Raw genomic sequence first — 25,960 nt, forward strand, 5'->3', positions numbered from 1 at the left:
CAATGAGTCAGGGACCTAAATATGAAAACTGAAACCATATTAGAAGAAAATGTGGGTGAATTTTACTTTAAATTTGGCATAAGGAAAGTCAAATCATGACTCAAAAAATCTAGATGCAAGAAAAAAATTGATAGATTTGAGCACGTTAAAAAAATCACCTTTGCTTATCAAAAAACACCATAACAAAATATTTGACAGTTGACAAACTGGGAGAAAATACTTCTGATACATATCACAGTTAAAGAGGTAACTTCTCTAGTCCATAAAGAACTTTTAATGAGGGGGAAGAGACTCAAACCAGTCATTTTCAACTGGTATAACACAATTCACAAAAATGATGTAAAAATGGCCCTTCCACATCTCAAAAGATGTTTAACCTTACTCACAAGAGAAATGGAAAACCAGGAGCTCTTGGGTGGCTAGTCACCCAAAGGCAGCTGCCTTTGGCTCAGCTCATGATCCCATGGTCCTGGGATCCAGCCCCACATCAAGCTCCCTGCTCAGCAGAGAGCCTGCTTCCCTCCCTGCCTCTCTCTCTGCCTGCCTCTCTGCCTATCTGTGCACTTTCTATCTCTCTGTCAAATAAATACATAAAATCTTAAAAAAAAAAAAAAAAGGCAAAACCAAAACCTATCCTGAGATACCATTTCTCATATCAGATTGGCAAAAATTAAAAAGTATGAAATTTTAATGGCTGGTAACAATGAAAATTGGTACTACCCATATAGTAAGGAAAGGGGGAAAGTAGAATTGGAGATATTCACTATGAACTTATGGTTTTGTACCTATTCGTATGTATCAGTATACTATATATACATACTTATGTCTGCGTGAATCTATACATCTAGTTCCTATCTTTGTCTGATGAGAGATCCTGGAAGTAATGACAGCCCAGTAGCAACGAGCACACCTATAGCACAGATATTGATTTCTAGATGCCATCCTCCATTAAAAGCAATCAAGGAGGGCGCTTGGGTGGCTCAGTGGGTTAAGGCCTCTGCCTTGGGCTCAGGACGTGATCTCAGGGTCCTGGGATCGAGCCTCGCATCGCGGGCTCTCTGCTCATCGGGGAGTCTGCTTCCTCCCCTGTCTCTCTCTGCCTGCCTCTCTGCCTACTTGTAATCTCTGTCTGTCAAATAAATAAATAAATAAAATCTTAAAAAAAAAAAAAGCAATCAGGGAGGGTTCCTTGTAGAAATGGTTAATTCCAGGGTTGGGGGAGGAAAATTATAAGATGAACCTAGAATACCTTGTTATATCAAAAAGTAGGGGAGTGCTCAAAGTTTAAAAAGGATATGCCAAACGGGTACAAAGAGCCAGACTGAAGGGGCTCCCACTGGTCAAATGAAAGAAAATTTGAGGATCAAAATAATTGTAGTAAAGCACATTGATTAAAACAAGAATCCATGAGTTTAGAGTAATTTAAATGAACAAATTAATGGGAGAGAAGGCAAACTTCTTTCCTACTTGACAGCTAATTAATATAGAAGGAGTGATAGAATTAGAAAATCACCATTCAGCAACCATTTAGTAATAATAGATCAAAGCAAGAAGCATCAGTGAGTACTAAAAAGTTTTAGAAAAATAGAATATAAATGTATTTTCAAATTATCTCCCCATAAAATATGATTAGTTATAAGGGGAAAATAGTAACTTTATAGTGAAGAAATGGCTGCCTTAACAAAATGATCAAATAATAAATCAAAATCATGTCTTTCTTAATATGAAGCCTCAAGAAGATATATCACTTTTATGATACTTCTGCACAAACCCATCACCTGAGTCTAGTCATCAGGAAATATCAAAGTCTAACTGAGAGACTTCATAATAACTAGCCTGTACCGCATATCATGTGTTCGAGACTTAAAAATAAAATTAACTTTTAAATTAATTCATTTGCACATTTCCAGAACACAATTAGCATAGGTTTTTGTTTGAAAATGCAGAATATGGGAAGTCTCAGTGTAAGTGTAGCTAGTTTTGGAGCAGGTGGTCAAAGGAGGAACTGTTTCTGCAGATCAACAGCCATGTTTGGGCAATTTGATTTCTATCAGGAAGGGTAGGGAGAAACAGTTATGGAGAGAAAGGACATGCAATGGCATAGTAGAAAATTCTCAAGCTTTTATTATCTCTTATGGGGTCTTTATTTATTTATTTATTTTTCTGCTTTGAACTCTATTTTTTTTTTTTTTCTTTTCAGCCTAACAGTATTCATTGTTTTTGCATCACACCCAGTGCTCCATGCAATATGTGTCCTCCTTAATACCCACCACCTGGCTCCCCCAAACTCCCACCCCCCCGCCCCTTCAAAACCCTCAGGTTGTTTTTCAGAGTCCATAGTCTCTCATGGTTCACCTCCCCTTCCAATTTCCCTCAACTCCCTTCTCCTCTCCATCTCCCCATGTCCTCCATGTTATTTGTTATGCTCCACAAAGAAGTGAAACCATATGATAATTGACTCTTTCTGCTTGACTTATTTCACTCAGCATAATCTCTTCCAGTCCGGTCCATGTTGCTACAAAAGTTGGGTATTCATCCTTTCTTATGGAGGCATAATACCCCATAGTATATATGGACCACGTCTTCCTTATCCATTCTCTTACAGTGTCTTTAAATGAAATTTTCAAGCCTTAATTAGAATCAAACAGCTCTTCAAAATTATTCTTTTGAGAGTAATGCTAACTTTACATTTTTTTCCTGCTAAATTCCACTGATTCCACTAGAGATTAAACTTGGATGTGTCATTAACTAATCCACTTTATGCAAAGAAAAGTAATTATATGTACAAGGAAAATACTCCATATGTTAAAGAATAATATTTTTTTTTTAAGATTTTATTTATTTATTTGACAGAGAGAAATCACAAGTAGATGGAGAGGCAGGCAGAGAGAGAGAAGCAGGCTTCCTGCTGAGCAGAGAGCCCGATGCGGGCCTCGAACCCAGGACCCTGAGATCATGACCTGAGCCGAAGGCAGCGGCTTAACCCACTGAGCCACCCAGGTGCCCAAAGAATAATTTTTTAAAAAAAAAGATAAAAAGACCCTTGTACAAATATAAAAACAAATACGTGTTAAAGATTTTATTTGATTCAATTAATGAGGAAGCTGGTAAGGTGTTAAAACTAGTTCAAAGGACAACCCAAGAATCAGACCATGCATATTAAAACAAATGTGCAAGTGAAGGCAAAATTTGTTTCCTTGGCGGTGGGGATTGTCACTCCACTGGAGAGAATTCAGTTGCATATGTATAAACAAGAATTAGTTTCTACAGTTGACAAAGTTAAAACACAACTGACAGAATAGGAGAAGATATTTGCAAATGACATATAAGATAAATGGCTAGTATCCAAAATCTATAAAGAACTTCTTAAACTCAACAGCCAAAGAACAAAGAATCCAATCAAGAAATGGCCAGAAGGCATGAACAGACATTTCTACAAAAAAGACATCCAAATGGCCAGCAGACACATGAAAAAGTGCTCAACATCACTCATCATCAGGGAAATACAAATCAAAACCACAAGATACCACCTCACACCAATCAGAATGGCTAAAATTAACAAATCAAGAAACAACAGGATTTTGGCAAGGATGTGGAGAAAAGGGAACCCTCCTATATTATTGGTGGGAATGCAAGCTGGTGCAGCCACTCTGGAAAACAGTATGGAGGTTCCTCAAAAAGTTGAAAATAGAGCTACCCTATGACTCAGATATTGCACTACTGGGTACTTACCCCAAGGATACAAATGTAATGATCTGAAGGGGCATGGGTACCCCAATGTTTATAGCAGCAATGTCCACAATAGCCAAACTATGGAAAGAGCCCAGATGTCCATCGACAGATGAATGGATAAAGAAGATGGGGTACAGACACACATCCCCACACACACATAGGAATATTATGCAGCCATCAAAAATATGAAATTTTGCCATTTGCAATGAGGTAGATGGAACTAGAAGGTATTATGCTAAGTGAAGTAAGTCAATCAGAGAAAGACAATTATCAACTGATCTCCCTGATATGAGAAATTTGAGAAACAAAACAGAAGATCATAAGGGAAGAGAGGAAAAAATAAGACAAAACCAGAGCGGGAGACAGACCATAAGAGACTCAACCATAGGAAACAAGTTGAGGGTTGCTGGTGGGGGGAGCAGTAGGGAGGGATGGGGTAACTGGATGGACATTAAGGAGGAAATGTGATGTAATAAGCACTGGATATTATATATAAGACTGATGAATCACAGGCCTGTACCTCTGAAACCAATAGTACATTATATGTTAATTAATTGAATTTAAAGAAAACATGTTAAAAAAAAAAAAAGAAATAGTTTCCCTCGGTACCAGTTACCCACAACTTATAAAGCTGTGAAATAATTCCCATGGCATCAGACTCAGATAACCTGAAAGGATAGAGTGCCTAACCCACCAGCCCCCATAAGTGTAAACAGTTACAGTCTATCTCCAGACACAGAGAGGCAGACAGTTTTGGATGGTGGTGGGAATGTACTGGTCATAAGGCTAACTTGCCACTTCAATGAGCATGCGGTTAAGAGACTTTTCCTTCCATCCTCAGATGATTTCAGGCAAATTACATTCTATACTTTTTTGGCTCACTACTTGAATGTCGAGGAGTCAGCCATGAAGAGGCTCATACCTGAACATTCTAATGAGCCACTCAATGGCCACACAGCAGCCTCCCCCCACCCCCCAATCCTCAGGGCAGCCTAAAGTAAAACTGCACCTTCAAAATGGCACTGCGCCATCGGAGTGTGTATTGATTGGGCCCTCTTTTGGGTAGTGAGGAGGAAGTGGCTTCACGGTCGTATGCTATTCATTAATGCATCTCAAACATCACCTAGCGTTCTGCCTCCCCATCGACCTTCCACTTGCACAAGTCTATGAGTTCTTTTGCCAGAAATGATTCCTTCACGACCTTTAAAATATTACGGCTCAGGATGTGAGTTTGAGTTAGTCTCTGGGGGGGGGGGGGGGGGAAGAGGGTACATTATTTATAGTTCCTAGCTGCCGAGTCTGTCGGCAAAATTTAAAGAAAATGCTTGTAAATGGCGAAGAGTTACTAAAAAGGCTACGTCTGCTCCTATGAGGATGCTACATTGCAAAGTTCGTCTCTGGAAAGAGAAGAAATATTGGCTCTCATAAGCATCAGCGGAGCTTCCACGGAGCCGGGGAGCGGGAGCCCCCGGGCGCTTCTCCTCTGGCTCCTCCCCCGCCACACGCGCCCGGGCCGGGTCAGAGGCGGCGGGGGCCCCGGGGCCAGGCCTCTACAGCCCGCCGCCCGCCGGGGGTGAGATCCCGTGCGGGGGCGGGGCAGGCCCGGCCGCCCAGTTCCTGATTCTGCAAGCGGTGCCGGGGGCTGCCGGAGCCACAGGCGCGGGTACCGTACGCGGCGAAGAATGGGCCGGCGCGGCGCGGCGAGCCTGCCCCGAGGCCCCGGCCCGCGGCGGCCGCTCCTCCCCGGCGTCCTCCCGTTGCTGCTGCGGCTGCTACTGCTGGCGGCCCCGCCGGGCGCAGGCGCCGGGGCCGGCCGGCCGCCGCACCTCGTCTTCGTGCTGGCGGACGACCTGGGCTGGAACGACGTGGGCTTCCACGGCTCCAACATCCGCACGCCGCACCTGGACGCGCTGGCGGCCGGCGGGGTGCTCCTGGACAACTACTACACGCAGCCGCTGTGCACGCCTTCGCGGAGCCAGCTGCTCACGGGTCGCTACCAGGTACGCAGCGCCCCCGGCGGCCCGCCAGCCCGCCGCCGGCGCCGCGCTCCGCCCCTCCCGCGGCCGCAGCTAGACCCGGCGGCCCGCGAGCCTCTGGGAGGTGGGGCCGGGAGGCCGGGGCGGGCGCCGGCTAGCGGGGTCAGCTCCCCGAGCTGGGTCAGCCCAGGCGGCTGCTCCCCTTCCCTAGCCGCGCGGTCCCCGCTCCCCTCCGGCCCGCAGGCCGCCGCGGCCTCTGCGCATGTCCGCCCGGAGGCGACCGCAGTCCTCCGAGCCCCACCTCCTCCGGCGCTTTTTCTGTCTTTCGTTTTCTAAAGGTCGGGGTGAAAGGGTTTCGAGGGGAGTGTTAGTTGCTGGGCCTGCGAGCTGTAGGCCGAAGGGTCTGAGCGGCCTCTGCGGAGAGTCTAGACTACGCACCGAGGACAGGGAGGGGGCTCGGCACCCGGAGTGGAGCCGAGGGAGGGGGGGGAGTCGGATAAAGGGAGAAGAGTGGGGGCGCCTGGGTGGCTCAGCGGGTTAAAGCCTCTGCCTTCAGCTCAGGTCATGATCTGAGAGTCCTGGGATCAAGCCTCGCATCGGGCTCTCTGCTCAGCAGGGAGCCTGCTTTCTCCTCTCTCTCTCTGCCTGCTTCTCTGCCTACTTGTGGTCTCTGTCAAATAAATAAATAAAATCTATTTTTAAAAAAGGGGGGGGAAGAATGCCCACCGAGGGTGGAACTCTGCTCTCCTGCGAACCCAGCGGTCCTAGGTTAGGACTGTCCGACCAAAGATTCATTTTTCCAGTCCTCGGCACAGTGCACCTAGGGAGGCTGATTTTTCTTGGGCTGCTGAGATTTTGATTTTCATTTTGATTTAACCTTGCGCTGGATGCAAGGTTTCTTACCTACTTAGGGTTCAAGTATAATTGGTGTAGAATATCCTGTCAGCTTCTGGTGTGCATCATAGTGATTTTCTATTTTTATACTTTATGAAGTGATCCCCACACTAAGTCTAGGTGTTGTTATCACCATACAAAATTAAGACAATATTATTGGCTATATTCCCAGTGCTGTATATTATATCTTCATGACTTTTTTTTTTTTTTTTAGAAGTTTGTACCTCTGAATCCTCTTCACCCTTTTCACCTGTCCCCCAACCCCTCTCTCTTCTGGAAGCCAACTGTTGCCTGTGTCTATAAATCTTGTTTTGTTTGTTCATTGTTTTGGTTTTTAGATTTCACACATAAGTGAAATCATATGGTATTTGTCTTTCTCGGACTTCACTTTGCATTATACACTCTAGGTTCCATCCGTGTTGTGACAATGGTAGGGTTTCATTCTTTTTTATGGCTGAGTAATATTTCATTTATATATAATATATTTTACGGTATATTATATCTAATTTATCTTTTATTTGTGGATGGGCACTTAGGTTGCTTTCAGGTCTTGGCTATTATAAAGAGTGCTGCAGGGTCGCCTGGGTGGCTCAGTCATTGAGCATCTGCCTTTGAGTCAGGCCATGATCCCACGGTCCTAGGATCGAGTCCTGCACTGGGCTTCTTCTCAGCGGGAAGCCTGCTTCTCCCTCTCCCACTCCCCCTTCTTGTATTCCGTGTTTTGCTCTCTCTTTCTGTGTCAAATGAAAAAAAAAAATCGTAAAAAAAAAGCTCTGCAGAGAACATAGGGATGTATAGATCTCCTCAGATTGGTTTGCCCCTTTCTTCTGATAACTATGCAGAAGTGGTACTGCTGGGTCATGCGATAGCTCTATTTTTAATTTTTTGAGGAATGTCTGTACTGTTTTTCCTAGTGGCTGTACAACTTACATTTCTATCAACAGGGCAGGAGGGCTCCCTTTTCTCCACATCCTCACCAACACTTGTTATTTCTTGTTCTTTTGATACTAGCCAATCTGACAGATGAGAAGTGAAAGCTCACCTTATCTCTAAAAGCTTTTCTTTTAAAACATCTCTTTAGGGGCACCTGGGTGGCTCAGTGGGTTGAAGCCTCTGCCTTCAGCTCAGGTCGTGATCCCAGGGTCCTGGGATCGAGTCCCACATCGAGCTCTCCACTCAATGGGGAGCCTGCTTCCTCCTCTCTCTCTCTCTGCCTGTTTCTCTGCCTACTTGTGATCTCTGTCTGTCAAATAAATAAATAAATCTTTAAAAAAATAAAAACGTCTCTTTAGTTAACAGAGATACGTGTACTTACAGAGAGCGTGCACATATGTTAGATGAATAAGAATATCGAGAACATTTGCATGGTGCTTTACTGTTTTTAAAGTGAATTCTTGAAATAGCCCATGAGGTAGCTGTAACTTTTAATCCCCTTTTATAGATGAGGAAATGAACTTGTAGAAGTTTGATTAAAAGTTAAGAATCACATAGCTAGAAAGTGGTAAAATTGGGTCTTGTTCCCCTCCTGTATCCAGTAGTCATCTCGGGCCCATAAAATTGTGTACTTTTTGCTTAATCTGAGTAAGATTGATGATTTTAAGACCCTGATGTGATTATGGCTATTATATTAAATACAATAAAAGGAGACTGTTTGAGAACACAAGCATACCTTCTTATACACGTGTTGTTTATTCAACAATTATATTTTGAGCCCTTACTCTGCAAGTTGCAGGATATGCTTGAATCTTGCCCTCCTCAATCTGTGTTCATGTAGCCGCTCGATCAATCTTAGCCTCATTGTCCAGAAATCAAGAGAAGGGAGGGTTTATTGGTGGATAAAATTTCCACACTGATCTGAAGACTTGTAGAAACAGAAAAGATAGAGTTTTACTACGACACTGAGAAGTAGCTCTTGCTCAGGTTTCCATGGAGGTAAAGGATGGCTCCCTTCACCAGCAGACCTAAGTACTTTCCCCAGGTCTAGCTTTGACTGCAAGGTATAATCAGAAATCCCTGCTCAAAGGCAGATCTCACCCTGGACCCTTAGTAGGAGTAAAGGAGCATTTGAGTAAAGAAGAAAGGAGAGAATGGCAGGGTGTACTCCAAATAGTTCTGCATTTGCCCTGAAATAAGAGAACTGAACTTAAATTGCAGAAGAATGGGAGAGCCATTCATTTCTCTAACTTCCTCCCTTCTTACAGACTTGAACAGGGAAGTACCATACTTTATAAAACTTGTTCTTATAATTGGCTGCTTTTGTCCCCTAACGTCCTTCTCCACCAGTCACCACCATTCCATCTTGGAGAAAAAATGAGCTTAGAGTATCCTGTAGTTAAGGAGCCAAGGAAGGATAGAAGCTAAGTATTCTGAAACAGTTCAGAGACCGCTCAGTGTAGCAAGCTAGCCTCCCCGAACGTTTTACTTGACTTTTTTCCCCTGTTTTATTCTGAGTTCAGAAGACCCAATTACAAATTACCTCAGGCTAGCAAGCATTCTTTTTTAAAGGACCCAACATTTCAGGTAGAACTAAGGAGCTTCATTGTCCTCAGACACTATAGACTGATACCATTCTGAGCATTTTACACTTTAGTTCACTGACTTCTCTCAGCAACCCAATGAGATCGGTACTACTTTTATCCCTATTTGATAACAAGGAAACCAAGGCTGGAAGAGGGCAAGAAGTTTGCCCAAGGTCACAGGGCTAGTAAGTGGTAGACCAGGACATGGCCAGGCCGTGTGGCTCTGTAACCACAACACTGTGTTGCCCACTCAGAATTATTAAAAATATCACAAGAACTGCTTCAGGTTTACTAAATAATCCATTATTTGGGGGTATTTAGGTCATTTCCAAACATCTCAACAACAAAAAATTAACTCATCATGTTTCAAGTTAGGAGTTGCCTATGTTAAATGGAGAATGAAAATAGGGGGAGAGGTTTTATTTCTGAACGAGTCACGGGTTGTGCAAAAATTTAGACACTAAAATGAGGAAATTTGTTGACTATTTCAAAATTAGGTACTTGAAAGAACTATGTAATAGTTCTATCTGTGAACTTAACCATCTTTTTTTTTAAAAAAAAGATTTTATTTATTTATTTGATGGAGAGAGATCACAAGTAGATGGAGAGGCAGGCAGAGAGAGAGAGAGAGAGAGAGAGAGAGAAGCAGGCTCCCTGCTGAACAGAGACCCGATGCAGGACTCGATCCCAGGACCCTGAGATCATGACCTGAGCCGAAGGCAGCGGCTTAACCCACTGAGCCACCCAGGCGCCCAACTTAACCATCTTTTAATAAAATATGTAAAGACCAATCCTTCCCATAGTCATGTAACTTTATTTTTTATTTTAAAAAATATTTTATTTATTTATTTGACAGCAAGAAATACAGCAAGACAGGGAACACAGGCAGGAGAGTGGGAGAGGGAGATGCAGGCTCCCCACCAAGCAGGGAGCCTGATGTGGGGCTCAGTCCGAGGACCCCAGAGTCATGACCTGAGCAGAAGGCAGACACTTAACAACTGAGCCACTCAGGCACCCCTTCTTGTAACGTTAGAAAAGTGTAAAGTGGTAACTAAGCCTAGCCTGGTTGAACTGAGTTTTCCCAAATTCTGAGTTTTAGTCTTTTGGCTTATTAAAGTATTTAATGAACAGGACTGGGTGGGAATAATGAGATGTGGATTCCAGTCTTCACCATGTCCGTCTTCACACTCTGACCAGGTGGACATCATTTTTCACATCTGTAAAATACAGGAGCTGGGCTGAACTCTCAGGCTTGTTCTAGCTCAACAGTTCTTCGAGGCTAAGTCCTTGTGTCCCTTAGAGCAGGTTTCTAATTTGGCAGATGAACCTGATCATAGCTACTGACCCCATCTACTGGCGGGAAGAGAGATTACTCCTGCTCAGAGCTACGCGCCTTGCAAGGTTGTGCTGCTTGTTCTGCTGGAACTTGCTTCTATAGGAAATTGAACCCAGCCTTTTATACTGAGACATATAATTGTTCAGAATCCTCATGTATGAACCTTTTTAAACCTGCATACTTTGGTGAAAAATGCGTAGAGTTTGATGGAATGAGGAAGAGGGAGACTGATCAGAAGAGGAAGTAAATGGTTATTGGTAAATTCAGGACTAGAATTCAGGTCTCTCTACAACCTAATGACTCGTTCATTACTTACTTTAAAAATACTTTAAATGTATATTTTGTTCATCTTTTTGAGTAGAAAGTGCAGTGGTTTGAAAACTCAAAGATTACTGGAAATCGTCACCTATGCACATGCACGTGCACACACACACACACACACACACACACACTGATTTGTTCCTTAGGCATCCCGTTTGGAGGCAAACAGTGTTATCTGAATTGTATGTGTATATCTTTTGAAAGGTATTTTATGTATATACAAGCAAATACATATGTGAACATTCCCTTTCTTTTTATGTGGATGGTAGCACACTCTTCACGTGTTTGTTTTATTTTACATTTGAAATAATTCCACGTTGTTATAAAAGAGCAGTCTCAATTTTTACGACTGTATAGTGTTTTGTTACATGGATCTGCATACTATTTTGTTAAATGGATATATTATAATTTGCTTAACCGGTCACATCATGATGGAGGTGTAGATTGTTTCCAGTCTTTTGATATGTCCAAGCTGAAGTCAGTGCCTTCACTATATATCTTTTTACACATGGTTAAATATATTGGTAGGATAAATTCTTAGAAAGGTTAGAAAAGGACTTTTTCTGGGTTTAAGGGTAGATGCATTCGTAATTTTGAGAAATCCTACAAAATTGTACTTCAATAGGTTTTATGAATCAGCATTCCCACCTGCAACATAAGATATTGCCGATTTTCTGTTACTCTATTTTTAAAAAAGATTATATTTTTAAGTAATCTCTATACCCAGCATGGAGTTCAAACTCACAACCCTAAGGTCAAGGGTGATATGTTCCCCTGACTGAGCCAGCCAGGCACCCCTCTTACACTCAACTTTTTTTTTTAAGTTGTATTTCACATGCAACTTTCAAATGCACCATTTTAAGTGTCTAATCTATCAGTTTTTCACATATCTGCAAGGTTGTGCTGTCATCAACATTGTCTAATTCTAAAACTTGCCATTACCCCCAAAAAGAAACCCTGTAACTGCTAGCAGTCAACCCCCCATTCCCCGCTTCCCCCAGCCTCCGGCAACCACTAATCCACTTTCTGCCTTTATAGATCTGCCTATTTTGGACCTCATATAAATGGAATCATAAGGTAGATCTCTTTTCATCCATATTAAGACATGTACCATTTCTTTTTATGGCCACATAATATTCTCTTGTATGGATATGCCAACATTTTATTTATCCATCTATACGTTGATGGACATTGTCTTTTGGCTGTTGTGAATAATGCTGCTACAAATGTCCATGCACAAGTTTTTGTGTGAACATATTGTTTTTGGTCACCTCCCATGGAATATACCTAGGAGTGGAGTGCTAGATCATGTGGCAGCTCTCTGTTTAATTTTTTGAGGAGCTGCCAAACTGTTTGCAAAGGAGGTACACCATTCCCACCACAATAATGTATGTGGGTTTTGGGTTTTCCATATCTTTGCCAGCCCTCGTTCCTATCTTTTTGATCATAGCTTTCTAGTTACGGTAGTGGCTATGGAATGGTATCTCACTGTGCCTTTGATTTGGATTTCCCTAATGGCCTTGAGCATCTTTTCATGTCTTACTTGTCATTTGTCTATTTCTTTGGAGAAAATCTCTACTCCAGTCATTTTTAAATTGGGTTGTCTTTTTACTGTTAAGTTGTAGGAGTTCTTTGTGTATTCTGGATGTTAAATTCTTTTCATATACATGATTTGCAAATATTTTCTCTGTGGGTTTTCTTTTACTTTCTTGATCGTGTCCTTTTATGTATAACAGTTTTAAATTTTGATGTAGTTCAACTTAATTTCTTTGCTGTTTGTGGTCTTGGTGGCATATCTAAGAAACCACTAAAGTGATAAAGATTTACCTCTATGTTTTCTTCTAAAAGTTTTGTACTTTCAGCTCTTAGATTTAAGTCTCTGAAGCGTTTTTAGTTAATTTTTGTATTTTTTTGAGGTATGTGGATGCATGTGGATGCCCAGTTGTCCTAGCACCATATGTTAAAAAGAGAATTGTTTCCCTACTAAATGCTTTTCCCACTCTTGTCACAAATCAGTTGACCATAGGTCTGTGGGTCTATTTCTGGACTTAACAGTTTTATTATCTCAATCTATATGTTCATTCTTGTGGCACCACGACACCATCCTGATTACTCTAGCTTTGTAGCAGGTCTCAGAATCAGAAAATCTGAGTCCTCCAATTTTGTTCTTTTTCAAGATTGATTTGGCTCTTCTGGGCCCCTCTCATTTCCATATGAATTTTTGGATCACCTTGTCCATTTCTGTAAAAAATGCAGTGAAATTTTGATAGGGACTGCATTGATCTATAAATCCATTTGGGGAATATTACCACCTTAACAATGTAAGTCTTCTCATTTATGAACAAGGGATATGTTTCTACTTATTTAGGTCTTCTTTACTTTCTTTCCAATAATGTTTTGTTGTTTTCAGCATGCAAGTCTTACAATTCTTTGGTTATGTTTAGTTCTAAGTTTTTACTCTTTTGGATATTGTCATAAATGGAATTGTTTTCTTAATTTCATTTTCAGTTGTTCATTGCTAGTGTATGGAAATGTACCTGACATTTGACCTGTATCCTGCAACCTTGCTGAACTTACTAGTTCTGAAAGTGTGTGTGTGTGTGTGTGTGTGTGTGATAGCTTTAGGATTTCCTATATACAAGACCCTGTCATCTGCAAATAGAAATAGTTTTGGTTTTTCCTTTCAATCTGGATGCTTTCCATTCTGGATGCTTACCTAATTGCCCTAACTAGAACCTACAGTACACTCTTGATTAGAAGTGGCAGGAGTAGACATCCTTTTCTTATTCTGATCTTGGAGGAAAGCTTTTCAGTCTGTCACCACTAAGTATAATGCATTCATTCATTCTTTCATTCAACAACTATTTATTGAGCAGCTCTTTATGTTGGGCATTGTGCTGTACTCTGGGGATCTCCTGTTGCTTGCAGTCTGTTGGAGGTGAGATGAGGGGAAGGAGAGACCTAGGGGGGTGGGGGGGGAATGAAGTAAACACATAAACAAATGAGTTAGCTAAGTGGATTTAAAGGGCCTGGTGATGAATGTAGAGAAGAAAATAAAGTAGGTAAAGTGCTAAGTGGCTCAGGGAATTATCTCCAAAAAGATAGGGCCAGAGGCCTGAATGAAGAGTCAGCCATTCAGAGATCCAGGGAAAGAGAATTTAGACCCGTGGGAGGGACAGCCCAGTGCAGACCCAGCTGCAGCAGTGAGCTCTGAGAACCGGTAAGGTCTCTGGCTGGAACTAAGCAGGGAAGGGTATGAAAAGCACGCTGGGAGCTCAGAGGTGAAGGCAGGGTCTCCCTGTCCTCATACTGCCTGCTCATGATAAGATATTAAACTTCAGCTTACTTGTTTGGGTTTTCATAGTAATGTTACATTGAAGGCTACTCTAAGAATGTTTCTCATCTAACAGTGTTCTGAGTAAATACACATTAAGAAACCACAATGACTGCCATGTGGCATTCCTTGGATACATGTTATTCATGTAATAAAATTCAATTTTTTAACCCCCCTCCACTTTTTTTTTTTTTTTAAAGTAAGCTTATTTTTGAAATTGTCTTTAGGAAATATTTTCAAAGTTTTACGTTTAAGAGATTTAAATAGATGCGTTAAAAAAAAAAATCTTTTCGGGGCGCCTGGTTGGCTCAGTGGGTTAAAGCCTCTGCCTTCAGCTCGGGTCATGATCTCAGGGTCCTGGGATCGAGCCCCGCGTCGGGCTTTCTGCTCAGCGGGGAGCCTGCTTCCCTTCCTTTCTCTCTGCCTGCTTCTCTGCTTACTTGTGATCTGTCTGTCAAATAAATAAATAAATAATCTTTAAAAAAAAAATCTTTTCATCTTGGCCCTCAGTCCTCCTTTCTGTACAGAGCCCCTGTTTATTACTCTCTTGGTATCATTTGGAGGCATGTTGTGCCTATAATGAAATAGGTTTTATGTTCACTTTCCCCTTGTTTGAAATTTCAGGATTGAAGTATTAATTTAAAAGTCCTTCACGGGGAGGGAGGATAGGACAGATGTTGTTTAAGGGTACAGATGTGCAACAAGCAGTAAATAAAACCTAGAGATCTAATGTACAGTATAGTCAACAACTACAGACAAGAATACTGTACTACAATCATGACGTTTGCTAAGAAACTAGAACTAAATGATTCCAACCACTAAAAAGAAAGGATAATTATGTAACATGATAGATGAGCTAAATATTGCTACAGGGCAATGATGTCAGAATGTGTAAATGTGGTACACTTTAAATTTACACCATGTTATATGTCAGATATATTCCAATAAAAGTATGTAATAAAGATGTTTGTCAAAGTGGTCAGATAAATAAAAATCTGTCAACTTTTAGTAGAATTTGTATAGTGCTTTTTAGTTCAAAAGAAGACTTGAAAATACTAAATTTCTATATTCTTTTTTTTTTTTTAAAGATTTTATTTATTTATTTGACAGAGAGAAATCACAAGTAGGTGGAGAGGCAGGCAGAGAGAGAGAGAGGGAAGCAGGCTCCCTGCTGGGCAGAGAGCCTGATGTGGGACTCGATCCTAGGACCCTGAGACCATGACCTGAGCCGAAGGCAGCGGCTTAACCCACTGAGCCACCCAGGCACCCCTAATTTTCTATATTCTTACAAATTAACTTTAATCAATCCTAGTATTCATTATAGCTCTGTATTCTTAGTACATATTGTAAGTATGGTTGTTTGTTCTCACGTCTGACTTGTCCAGTAGATGGCCTTTCTTGTCCCTGGCCTGGAGAAGCAGTCAGTGCTGAACAACTAAATGAATGAATGTGCTAAATACTTTAACAGCTGAGAATTTCCTGAGAGAGTTCAAGCTCACTGTCTTCACCACGTATGGTGATATGCCATTTCTAGGGCCCCCGCGTTCTTTTTAAGAAACAAAAGAGATTAAAGGGTAAAATAGCAGTAGGTCTTAGTGGGAACGTTTCCTTCCAGGAAAAAAGTAAGGAAAGTAACTTTGATCCTCAACTGGGAACATTCTCACCTTGGGAACGGAGGAGGCCGCTCCACCAGACTCTGTAACCTTCGCAGGGAATAGAAGCAATGAAAGATGACTCCAAGGTTTCATTCTTAAGGGACCCAAGTCACATTTTTCTTAATCACATTGATAAATGGACAGGACGTTTCAGGGCTTTTCACTCATGCCTAACATAGAACCTTGGACAGGAAATATAGGAAGGGGACTGTCAGCAGCATTGCCAGGAATTGTTGACTTCGGCTTCAAGTTTGCTTTAAGAATGTGAGCAGCTGAGACCCATGGCTCCAGGCAGAATAGGGCATTGCCTACTGGCACAGAAAGAGGAATGGGTTCTGCCTGAGGATGCTCTCACCTCCCTGCTTCTTTTCTTTAGCGTCCTCAGCGCCTGCCTGCCCATCCTTTATCAACCCTCCACCTGTTTGCCTCTCCTGGGGACCGTGGACTCCTGTCCCTGGTCTTCTCTCCCTGGGCTCTACGACGAGAAGTGGGGCAAAGAGGAGTGAAGAGCTAGAAGTGGGCAGGGTGACTGGGGAAAGAGGTAGGTCACAGATTGGGAGTGTGCGTAGGGCCGTCTGGCAGTGGCATCCAAGGAGTCAGAAATAAGAGCCTACAGTCGGGGGACCATGGGCGCCTCTGAAGAGAAGCATTTGTTAGCTTCTGTTCCTGTGCTTTGGTAAGGGAGGGACGGAGGATGCATTAGCTCCACAGTGACAACTAAGACAGCCCCCTCCTAAAACACACGGGGGCTTTAATGCAGGGAGCCCCAAAGATGACTTGTTTTGATGGGTCTTTTGTTTTGCTGAAGACAGTATCTTTCGTAAGCCTGGCCAGAGCCAAGAAGCATTTTCCCAGAAGGCAAGGGGCATCTGGAAGCCATATTTGGCAAACATTGAAAGTACTTTAAAGAAACAATTCCATGTTTTACATATTTTACTTCCCGCATAATTGGAAACGTGGAATTAAATAAGTTTGGGGCCGAGTGGAGTAGGATCCACTGACTTACGGGGTTTTCTTGCGAATTGATTTTTGGGGTTTGTTATTTCAAGAATCACCCTGAACATAAGCTGTCACTGTCTGGTAACTCTCTTTGTGTTTCTTTAGTCCTATCACTTTACTAAAAATTTCTTTTCCTCCCTGTTTTCCTAGCTTTGCCTTTGGGGCTTTGGGTTGGATTTATAATTTAAACAGAGGAAGGCACCGATTCAGTTCTTGCCTTGTTTATTCTTTCTACAAACAGCATCCCTTTGTGGGTTTAACCAGAGATCTACACTCTTTGCTAATCAACACCAAAATAAATAGACCCTTAAAACTGTCAGTGACACCAGCCAGCTCTGCAGCCGGGGTTCTGGAGGACCAGGCCAGATGGCAGAGTCAGGCCCCCGACGCACATAATGTGTGTTCTGTAGCTCTTGGCTTCGACAGCGTGGGCAGCTGACTGCTTTTCAGAAGGCTTAAGCAGGGGAGGGGGCAGACTCTCCACTAGCTATTTGTTCTGTGGGGCAGCTGCAGGCCCAAACCCCAAGGTCGCGTGAGTGGTACTTGACCGTGGTTAAAACCTGTAGTGTACCGGCTCAGAAGTAGGCTGGAGATTCTGAGGCTCCTGGCCCGCCACCAGCTAGATCTGCCATTGTGTTCCGGTCACCAAGCTTCCCTCTCAGCCCCCTGGGGTATACAGCGGAGGGTGGGGCTGCCTGTTTTTCTGAATTTTAAAGGACTGTAGCAGGAGGGGTGCAACAACGTGGGTGCTGTGAGGGTGTGAGTGCATCGTACACAGGTCCAACTGATAGGACAGGATCTTCCTTCCTTTCACCTGGATGTTAATTATCTCAGCATTATTAAGTTAGGAGAGAAATGGCATTCATTGCCCTATGTGTGGCCGTGGTTCATGGAGCCCCTGGGAGAGTTTATTATCAGTGTGGCAGAAATAGTGCCCTCTGAGCTTCCAAATCCTGCAGATAACCAATCAACAGACAGCCTGGACTGCTTAAGGGGGTATAGGAAGAGGTTCTGAGGGTGGGAGCCCCCCTCCTTCCTTCTCCCTCCAGGAGATAGAGCTTTCTCCTTTTTCAGTTCATGAGATGACAGTGATAGGATTTTCCATGTTTACACAGGCTGGAATAACTCACAGGATCAGATAAATTTTATATGCAAAAAACCACACACACAAGGGTGCTCATCAGTTATCTCATGGAAAGAACCTAGAGACAAGCCAGGTCCTTCACGGACTCTGTGGACCTTTTGCGTTTGTGCAGGAAAGCCTGGATGGTTCAGTAAAATCTTAGAGGGGAAGCTGTTTTTGGAAAGAGGCTTTGGTTTAATGAAGAAGAGATGTTCACACATGATCGGTATAGAGCAGCTCCTCTGAACTGTCTGTATTAGCTGTATAATCTTCTCCATTCATACCTGCTCTCTGAACGTTGAAGAGGGGGGTTCGAATGGAATTGTCATAGAGGCTGCTGTGTTTGCAAAAGGGCACTTGTTTTTTCATTGGTTCCTCTTGGTGCCCTGTCATCATCCTGCCCCACGAAGCGTGGTGTGTGGATCTATAATTCTGTGCTAAACTAAAGTGCTCAGTTGGAACCAGCTCAGCATTTGCCTGTTTACTGCTTCTTTACACATTACAGCTTCCTTACTTCAAATAGTGTTTGAACAGACTAAAAACATGTCTTTGGCTGCCATCCAGAGTTTGGCTTCCGCTTCCCCAGTAATGCCATAAAAACGCTCTGTCACATAAATTCTCGGGAATTGAAAAGAACAAATTCTCTGCTCCATATGATTGTAGATAATAGAAACAGGCTTCAGCTGACCACCTGGCTTGGTGCCCATGGACTAGGAAAACCGAATCACACAGCATCCCTTGGCAGGGCTTTATAGCTATCAGAGTTAATTCTGTGCGTGTGATGGATGAGCTTTCTGTTTAAAGAAATCTGGGCATAGCATTTATCTCCACTGGGTCTTGGGTTCCCTACAATATTATCTTTCCTTATCCTGCACTGTTGCCAATTAGTATATGTTATAAAGCTTTTGAATCTAGGATTGGTTTTCTACTGAGGAAATTTTACGTTGTTAACCATGAACAGAATCCTTCTATGATCTGGTGTGTGTGTGTATGTGTGCATGTATTTTGAAAGTAATGTTTCCTGCCCCAGCCTGGATATTGTAGCATCTTTATTATTCCAGATCCCAGCTGGAAAGAGATAGCACATTCAAATTAGGATCATTTAGGGAGGTTTATTTATAAAGGGACTATTCAAAAAAATGTGAATTGGGGGAAAGGGAACACAAGTAATGGTGTGTAACCCAGAGGAGCTGTTGCTAGCCCTGGACCAGAAAGGAGGGAAGGAAAGAACCCAGAGAGTGTCACATAGAGAGTCACATAGAATGTCACATAGAGAGTCACATAAAGAGTGTCACATAGAGACGGCTGCCTTCAGGATGGCCGGCTCAGAGAGACAGGGTCTGGCAGTTTGGACTCATCTCTTCCCTCCCTCTAATTTCCTGTCAGGGGTCCGCCTTGGCTGAACCCAGTCAGAAGCCAGAAGGTACAGAGTCCTCTGATTTGGTTCCCATAGGTCAGCCTCCTAGGGCAGAGAGCAGGACAGAAGGCAGAAAGTGGATTTGGAAGGCAACTGGAAGGCATCTGGCACTTATCCCAGGGGAGGTGTCCAATGATTTCTAGGAAAGGCATAGAAATCTTTTTTTTTTTTTTTTAAAGACTTTTATTTATTTGAGAAAGAGAGAGTATGAGCAGGGAGGGGGACTAGGGAGCAGAGGGAAAGGGAGAAGCGACTCTCCACTGAGCAGGGAGCCCGATCCCAGGACCCTTGAGATCATGACCGGAGCCCAAGTCAGACACTTCACCTACTGAGCCACCAAGGTACCAAAAAGGTGAAAAATCTTAATAGAAATCTTAAACTCACTTTTATTTTTAAAAAGCTTTATTGATGTATGATTGACATACAATAACCTGTACATATTTAAAGTATACAGTTTGATAAGTTTTGATAGATATATACCTGTGAAACCATCACCACAAACAAGATAGGGAATTATCCATCACCTTCAAAATAAACCCATTTTTATCACATATCTCCCTGATATGAGGAATTTGAGAGGCAGGGTGGGGGTTTTGGGGTTAGGGAAGGAAAAAAATGAAACAAGATGGGATCGGGAGGGAGACAAACCACAAGAGACTCTTAATCTCACAAAACAAACAGGGTTGCCAGGGGTAGGGGGGTAGGGAGAGGGTGGTTGGGTTATGGCCATTGGGGAGGGTATGTGCTATGGTGAGTTCTGTGAATTGTGTAAACCTGGCGATTCACAGACCTGTACCCCTGGGGCTAATAATACATTATATGTTAATAAAAATGATTACTAAAAAAACCATTTTAATTTCACATTTAAGGTATTGTATGTGGTTCTTTTGAAAGGAAAGCTAGAAGGAAATGAAGCAGTGGCAAGTACTACTCCAAAGTGGTGGTTCTGGAAAGTTCCACAAAAAATGAAATTCAAGGCAATGTGAAAGCTTAGGAGAAAACTATTCAATAGTAGCTAATAATAAATCGGGGAAAAAAGATAGTAAGTGTGAATTATTTTTTTGGCTTCTCCTTTATATCTATCTTTTGCCATGTATTTCAAATGCTATAAAAATCTGTGGATCTGGTGTGTATAAGTCAGTATGTGAACTGAGACACCCAGAGATGTGTCAGTAGTCCATCATGCCTGTGGAACCATAGATGAGTAGCTGAGTATACATTTTATCTGGTGTTCATACACAGCACCACAGGCTCCTGGGGCAGCTCTGGGCTAGGGACATGTTCTCTCCAGTGCCACACCGGAGCTCTAGAAAGCAAAATGTGGCGTAGTGGGGAAGGCTATGTTCTTAGTAACAAAGCTGATGGTTATTACTGTGACACCCGTTAAATGTTGACTGTGTCCTTGGTGATAGAACTGAGATAGGATTTAACTCCCTGAGCTTTATGCATTCTGTCTTAAATGATAAAAGCCAGCAAAGCATTTGCAAACTCACTTTTACCATCTATTAATAATTGCATGCAATCCACCTGACAGCTGACAGAGGCCAGGGACTTAGGGCTTGGGTTGAGAACTGGCACTCTCCACCTTCTGTGTCCCCAGAGCCCCATTTATTCCAGGGAGATCTGGAGTACCTAGCCCTTTGAGAAGGCTAGTGTCCAGTGCAGAGTTGATGGGGAGACCCTAGTCCCACATCAGTCAAAGGAAAGCACCTCCCTGGCTAAGCTGGGACAGGGAGGAGAAGTGTGAGGTTTGTGGGGAGGAAGTGGTGCTTGGCCTAGGACGGAGGCCCCTGGGGCCTCTGCTCTGATAGGGCCCCAGCAGGGCTGGCCTGCTGCCCACCAGCAAAGGACCTGTGACGGGACCACGCCGGCTTCGCTGCAGGCCTTCAGACTCATCTGGCAAGTTCAGGGCTCAGGGCCTCTGCACTTTTTATTTCTGATGCCTAGAATATTCTTGCCTTGTATTTTGGCAAGGCTGTCTAACTCTCTCACTCAATTCATATTACCATTCAAATAGCAATTCCACAAATTTCTTTTGCCACCCTCTCAAAAAATCACCTCTGTCAGGCGTCGGCAGGACGGGCTCCCAGGCCTCGCCGTGCAGTGGGGCGCCATCGGAGACGTGGGCCTCATCCTGGAGGCGATGGGCTCCAACGACACGGTCATCGGCGGGACGCTGCCTCAGCGGATGAGCTCCTGCTTGGGGGTGCTGGATCTCTTCCTGAGCCAGCCCTACCCCGTCCTGAGCAGCTTTGTGCTGGCTGAGAAGAAGACCGCCGCCCAGGGAGACCGCGGCACCCAGCAGGACCTCATGAAGGCCATGGCCCACATCCTGGGCATCCGAGACGTGGCCACCGTCAACTTGGACAGCACGCTGGCAGACCTGGGCCTGGACTCGCTCATGGGCGTCGAGGTGCGACAGATGCTGGAGCGTGAGCATGACCTGTTGCTGTCCATGCGGGACATCCGGCAGCTCTCGCTCCGCAAGCTGCAGGAGCTTTCTTCAAAGGGCAGCCCGGCGAAAAAGCTGGCGGCCACCACGCCCAAGAACAGCAGCCCGGCCAGTCAGCAGGCCCAGCCGAACCTGAGCACCCTGCTGGTGAACCCGGAGGGCCCCACCTTGACGCGGCTCAACTCGGTGCAGAGCTCTGAGCGACCGCTGTTCCTGGTGCACCCCATCGAGGGCTCCGTCACTGTGTTCCACAGCCTGGCTGCCAGGCTCAGCATCCCCACCTACGGCCTGCAGTGCACCCGAGCCGCGCCCCTGGACAGCATCCAGAGTCTGGCCGCCTACTACATCGAGTGCATCCGCCAAGTGCAGGCCGAGGGGCCCTACCGCATCGCCGGCTACTCGTACGGGGCCTGCGTGGCCTTCGAGATGTGCTCACAGCTGCAGGCCGCACAGCCCGGCCCCGCCCCCGCACACAACAGCCTCTTCCTGTTCGACGGCTCGCACTCCTACGTGCTGGCCTACACGCAGAGCTACCGCGCCAAGATGACCCTGGGCTGCGAGGCGGAGGCTGAGACCGAGGCCATGTGCTTCTTTGTGCAGCAGTTCGTGGACGTGGAGCACGACAGGGTGCTCGAGGCACTGCTGCCCCTCCGGGGCCTGGAGGAGCGCGTGGCGGCCACCGTAGACCTCATTGTGCGCAGCCACGCCGGCCTGGACCGCCGGCAGCTGAGCTTTGCCGCGCACTCCTTCTACCACAAGCTGCGTGCGGCGGAGCAGTACGCGCCGCGGGCCACCTACCACGGCAACGTGACGCTGCTGCGCGCCAAGACCAGCAGCCTGTACGGCGAGGGCCTGGGCGCCGACTACAACCTGTCCCAGGTGTGCGACGGCAAGGTGTCCGTGCACGTGGTCGAGGGTGACCACCGCACGCTGCTGGAGGGCAGCGGCCTGGAGTCCATCCTCAGCATCATCCACAGCACCCTGGCCGAGCCCCGCGTCAGCGTGCGGGAGGGCTAGCCGCCCCCACGCCCCGGGGGACCAGGGTCCTGCCGGTGGGACCCCACCCGCATCCCGGGCCCCCGCCGCCGCGGCCGCCGACTCGGAGACCTGTCGGGTCTGTGAAGGGTTGGCCGGCGGGCGGTGTGCCGTGTGGGGCCCGCGGGGGTCTGGCCCCCTCTCGTCCCTCCGGTTCTCCTATTTATTGCGTCGCTGGGGAGACGCCAGGGCCTCGTCCCCCCTGGGAAGGCGGGGGGGTGAAGGAGCCCCAGCCCTGGAGCCCCCATGATGCAGGGGCCTGTGGAAAGGAGCAGCCCAGGGCACGCGGGCACCCAGTCTGTGTTTGTCTGTATTCGTTTTTCAAGAAACATGATCCATGTTGCTGCTTGAAAAAAAAAAAAAAAAAAAAATCACCTCTGTCACCATTTCCCTGTCCTACTTTATTTCCCTCACTGGCAGGGACCTCTGCTGGATATTATAACACCAGTTCTCAAACTTTTGGGTCTTAGGACCTCTGTGTGTGCTTAAAAATTATTAAAGACCCCAAAGAGCTTATGTTTCTGTGGGTTACACCTTCAAAATTCACTGTATCAGAAATTAAAATAGAAATTTAAAAGTACTTTTGTTCATTGAAAAACAGCAGTAATAGACCCATTACCTGTTAACATTAATAGCTTATGAAAAATGACTGTATTATCAACCTAAGAGAATTACATGAGAAGAATAATACTGTTTTGTATTTTTGTACGTATCTTTTATTAGTAGAAGATAGCTAAGTTGTTATAATCTGTTTTAATATATCGTTTTGGTTAAAGTTTATGAAGAACATCTAGCGTCACACAGGTGGTTGGAAAAGGAAGGGTTACTTTAATAGCTTCTCATGTAATTGTGGATATTCTACTTGAATATCAAGACTCAACCAGGGGTCATTTCTTAAAGCCTGACTGTTGTGTGGTCCTTGCGCCCTGGGCACACTTGTGTGAACCCCTCCTAATATGTGGGTCAGATGGCTGCCTTTTTTTTTTCCTTAAGAAAAAGTCGGTCACTGACTTTTGAAATTATGGTTTCCATAAAGAGAAATAAGGAAAGCAAATCATTACTTTCATTGTATTTCTGAATAACCCTTTAAAAAAAAAATCACCAAATCTGGAAAGATTACAGAAGCTCCTTCCACACCTAACACGAATTTCTCACGTGCACAGGAATTGGAACACTTTTTCCTTGATAGATCCACACTTCGTGTTACAGTGACTTCTTTTGAGGTAGGAGGTGAAATCCTAAGTTGATGGTTTCTAACATAATTCCTTGATAAATATTTGTTGAAATAGCTAATGTTTATTAGAGTCCTTTTATTCATTTTTTCCCCCAATCCTGTTTATGTCCATTACCTTACTTGAATAAGTGAGTAAAGTGCCATTCGGAAGTGTCCCGAAGCTGGTACAGGGATAGAGTTCAACAGTCACATCCGCAGATGTGTCCAATAAATTAAGCTACCGCTTTATCTGCTTGTTCAGGATGTTTCAACACCAGCAGTTTATAATTTCACGTTTTGTCTCTTTAAGATCCACACAGGTTTACAACACCAAATCATCTGGCCCTGTCAGCCCAGCTGTGTCCCTCTGGATGAAAAACTGCTGCCCCAGCTTCTAAAAGAAGCAGGCTACGCTACCCATATGGTCGGGAAATGGCACCTGGGAATGTTCCGGAAAGAATGCCTTCCAACCCGCCGAGGATTTGATACTTATTTCGGTAATGGAAATGCACATGTTTCTTTTACAACTTAGACTAGCTGCAACCCATCTCGTAAAAACACACCCAAGTGTAATCAAATGAAATGACTGGAAACTTGAACACAGAATGAATCCGTCAGCACTGCCTTGGGGCAACTTTCTACTACCACCTCTGTACCCATGGCTCAGTGCTCAGCTCATGGTGGGCAGCTGCCCACAGGGAGGCGCGTACCTTTGCCAGGATATTAAGTGCTGCATTGGGGCCTGTGAAGATTTGCTATTTCCACACCTGAGACCATTGTACTCTTCGAGAACCTTATTACCAAAAGGGGATACAGCTTGTTGTTTTGTTTTGTTTTTTAAGATTTTATTTATTTATTTGAGAGAGAGAGAGAAATGGCACGAGAGAGGGGGTTAGAGGAAGAAGCTGGCTCCCTGCTGAGCCAGGAGCCTAATGTGGGACTCGATCCCAGGACACTGGGATCGTGACCTAAGCTGAAGGCAGTAGCTTCACTGACTTAGCCACCCAGGTGCCCCTACAGTTTGCTTTTGGAAAAAAATTCCAGACAAAATCCAATACAAGAATATTTCCTTCACAAAGGTTAAGAATGTTTTTTCTCTCCATGGGCTGTCCCAAAGATTTCTTTTTTCTTCTAGAGATGGTAGAGGAGACACTTTTCCATTGGCATCGTTCTCCCCTTCCTGAGATCTGTTTTTGAAATGGCCTGACTGGGGAAGACCAATCAAAAGAATAAAATGGGAGAGTAAATAACAAACTAATAGGAAGGATACTAAGAAAAAGGAAGTATTTTATGGATGTGATAGCCCTATAAAAACGTGAAAACTTAGGTTAGTTTTAAAACTTACCCTCTTTTAACCTGTTTAGCTACCTGTTTATATCTCGTTTGTTTCTTCATTTATTTACAACCTGCTACATCCAAAAAGGAACACATGCTGAACATAAAAAGTTTAAAAATAAATAGAAGGCACCTGTGTGGCTCAGTTGGTTAAGCATCTCCACTCGGCTCAGGTCATGATCTCAGGGTCCTGGGATCGAGTCCCGCATTAGGCTTCTGGGATCGAGTCCCGCCTTAGGCTCCCTGCTCATTAAGGAGCCTGCTTCTTCCTCTGCCCCTCCTCCTCTGCTTGGACTCTCTCTCAAATAAACAAAGTCTTCACAAAAATTGAGTAACAAATCAGAAGTAGAAAAAGTAGAAAAAGGTGAAATTGTGGCGTGGCACCAAATTACAAAAAAAAAACCCCACCTGGCTATAGGTGGGCTTCACATCGAACTCTGCACCTTGCGATTCCTTATGTCCAAATTTAAAAAAAATTTTTTTTTTTTAAAAAGGAGAGACAGCTGTAAGAGTCACATTATTTGTAAGATAAATGGAAACCAGATGTTCAGGAAGAGTAAAACATTTTCTGGCTCTTAGACCTAAGAAATTTTTCCTTTGGGGAAAGGTAAGGTGGATA

General features: G+C 44.2%; 2 protein-coding genes across 2 annotated transcripts in view; both read left to right on the forward strand.

The window, feature by feature from the left end:
• Window positions 1-5,291: 5,291 nt before the first annotated feature.
• Window positions 5,292-25,960, forward strand: part of ARSB (arylsulfatase B) — a 171,297-nt gene continuing 150,628 nt past the window's right edge. The window contains exons 1-2 of the mRNA XM_044266527.1: window positions 5,292-5,732; window positions 24,317-24,503. Of these exons, the coding sequence (XP_044122462.1) occupies window positions 5,415-5,732; window positions 24,317-24,503 (505 nt within the window). The 5' untranslated portion in view covers window positions 5,292-5,414. The remainder of the gene's footprint in view (window positions 5,733-24,316; window positions 24,504-25,960) is intronic.
• Window positions 21,378-22,792, forward strand: LOC122918281 (fatty acid synthase-like). Its single transcript, XM_044266541.1, has one exon. It carries the CDS (start codon window positions 21,450-21,452, stop codon window positions 22,773-22,775), a length of 1,326 nt encoding a protein of 441 aa, XP_044122476.1. The 5' UTR covers window positions 21,378-21,449; the 3' UTR covers window positions 22,776-22,792.

This window comes from Neovison vison, chromosome 1 (genome assembly GCF_020171115.1).
Source record: "Neovison vison isolate M4711 chromosome 1, ASM_NN_V1, whole genome shotgun sequence".
NCBI lineage: Eukaryota > Metazoa > Chordata > Mammalia > Carnivora > Mustelidae > Neogale > Neogale vison.

Bases quoted from the DNA above. Each gene is read 5' to 3' on its own strand.
- LOC122918281 (XM_044266541.1), top strand. From the start codon at position 21,450: ATGGGCTCCAACGACACGGTCATCGGCGGGACGCTGCCTCAGCGGATG.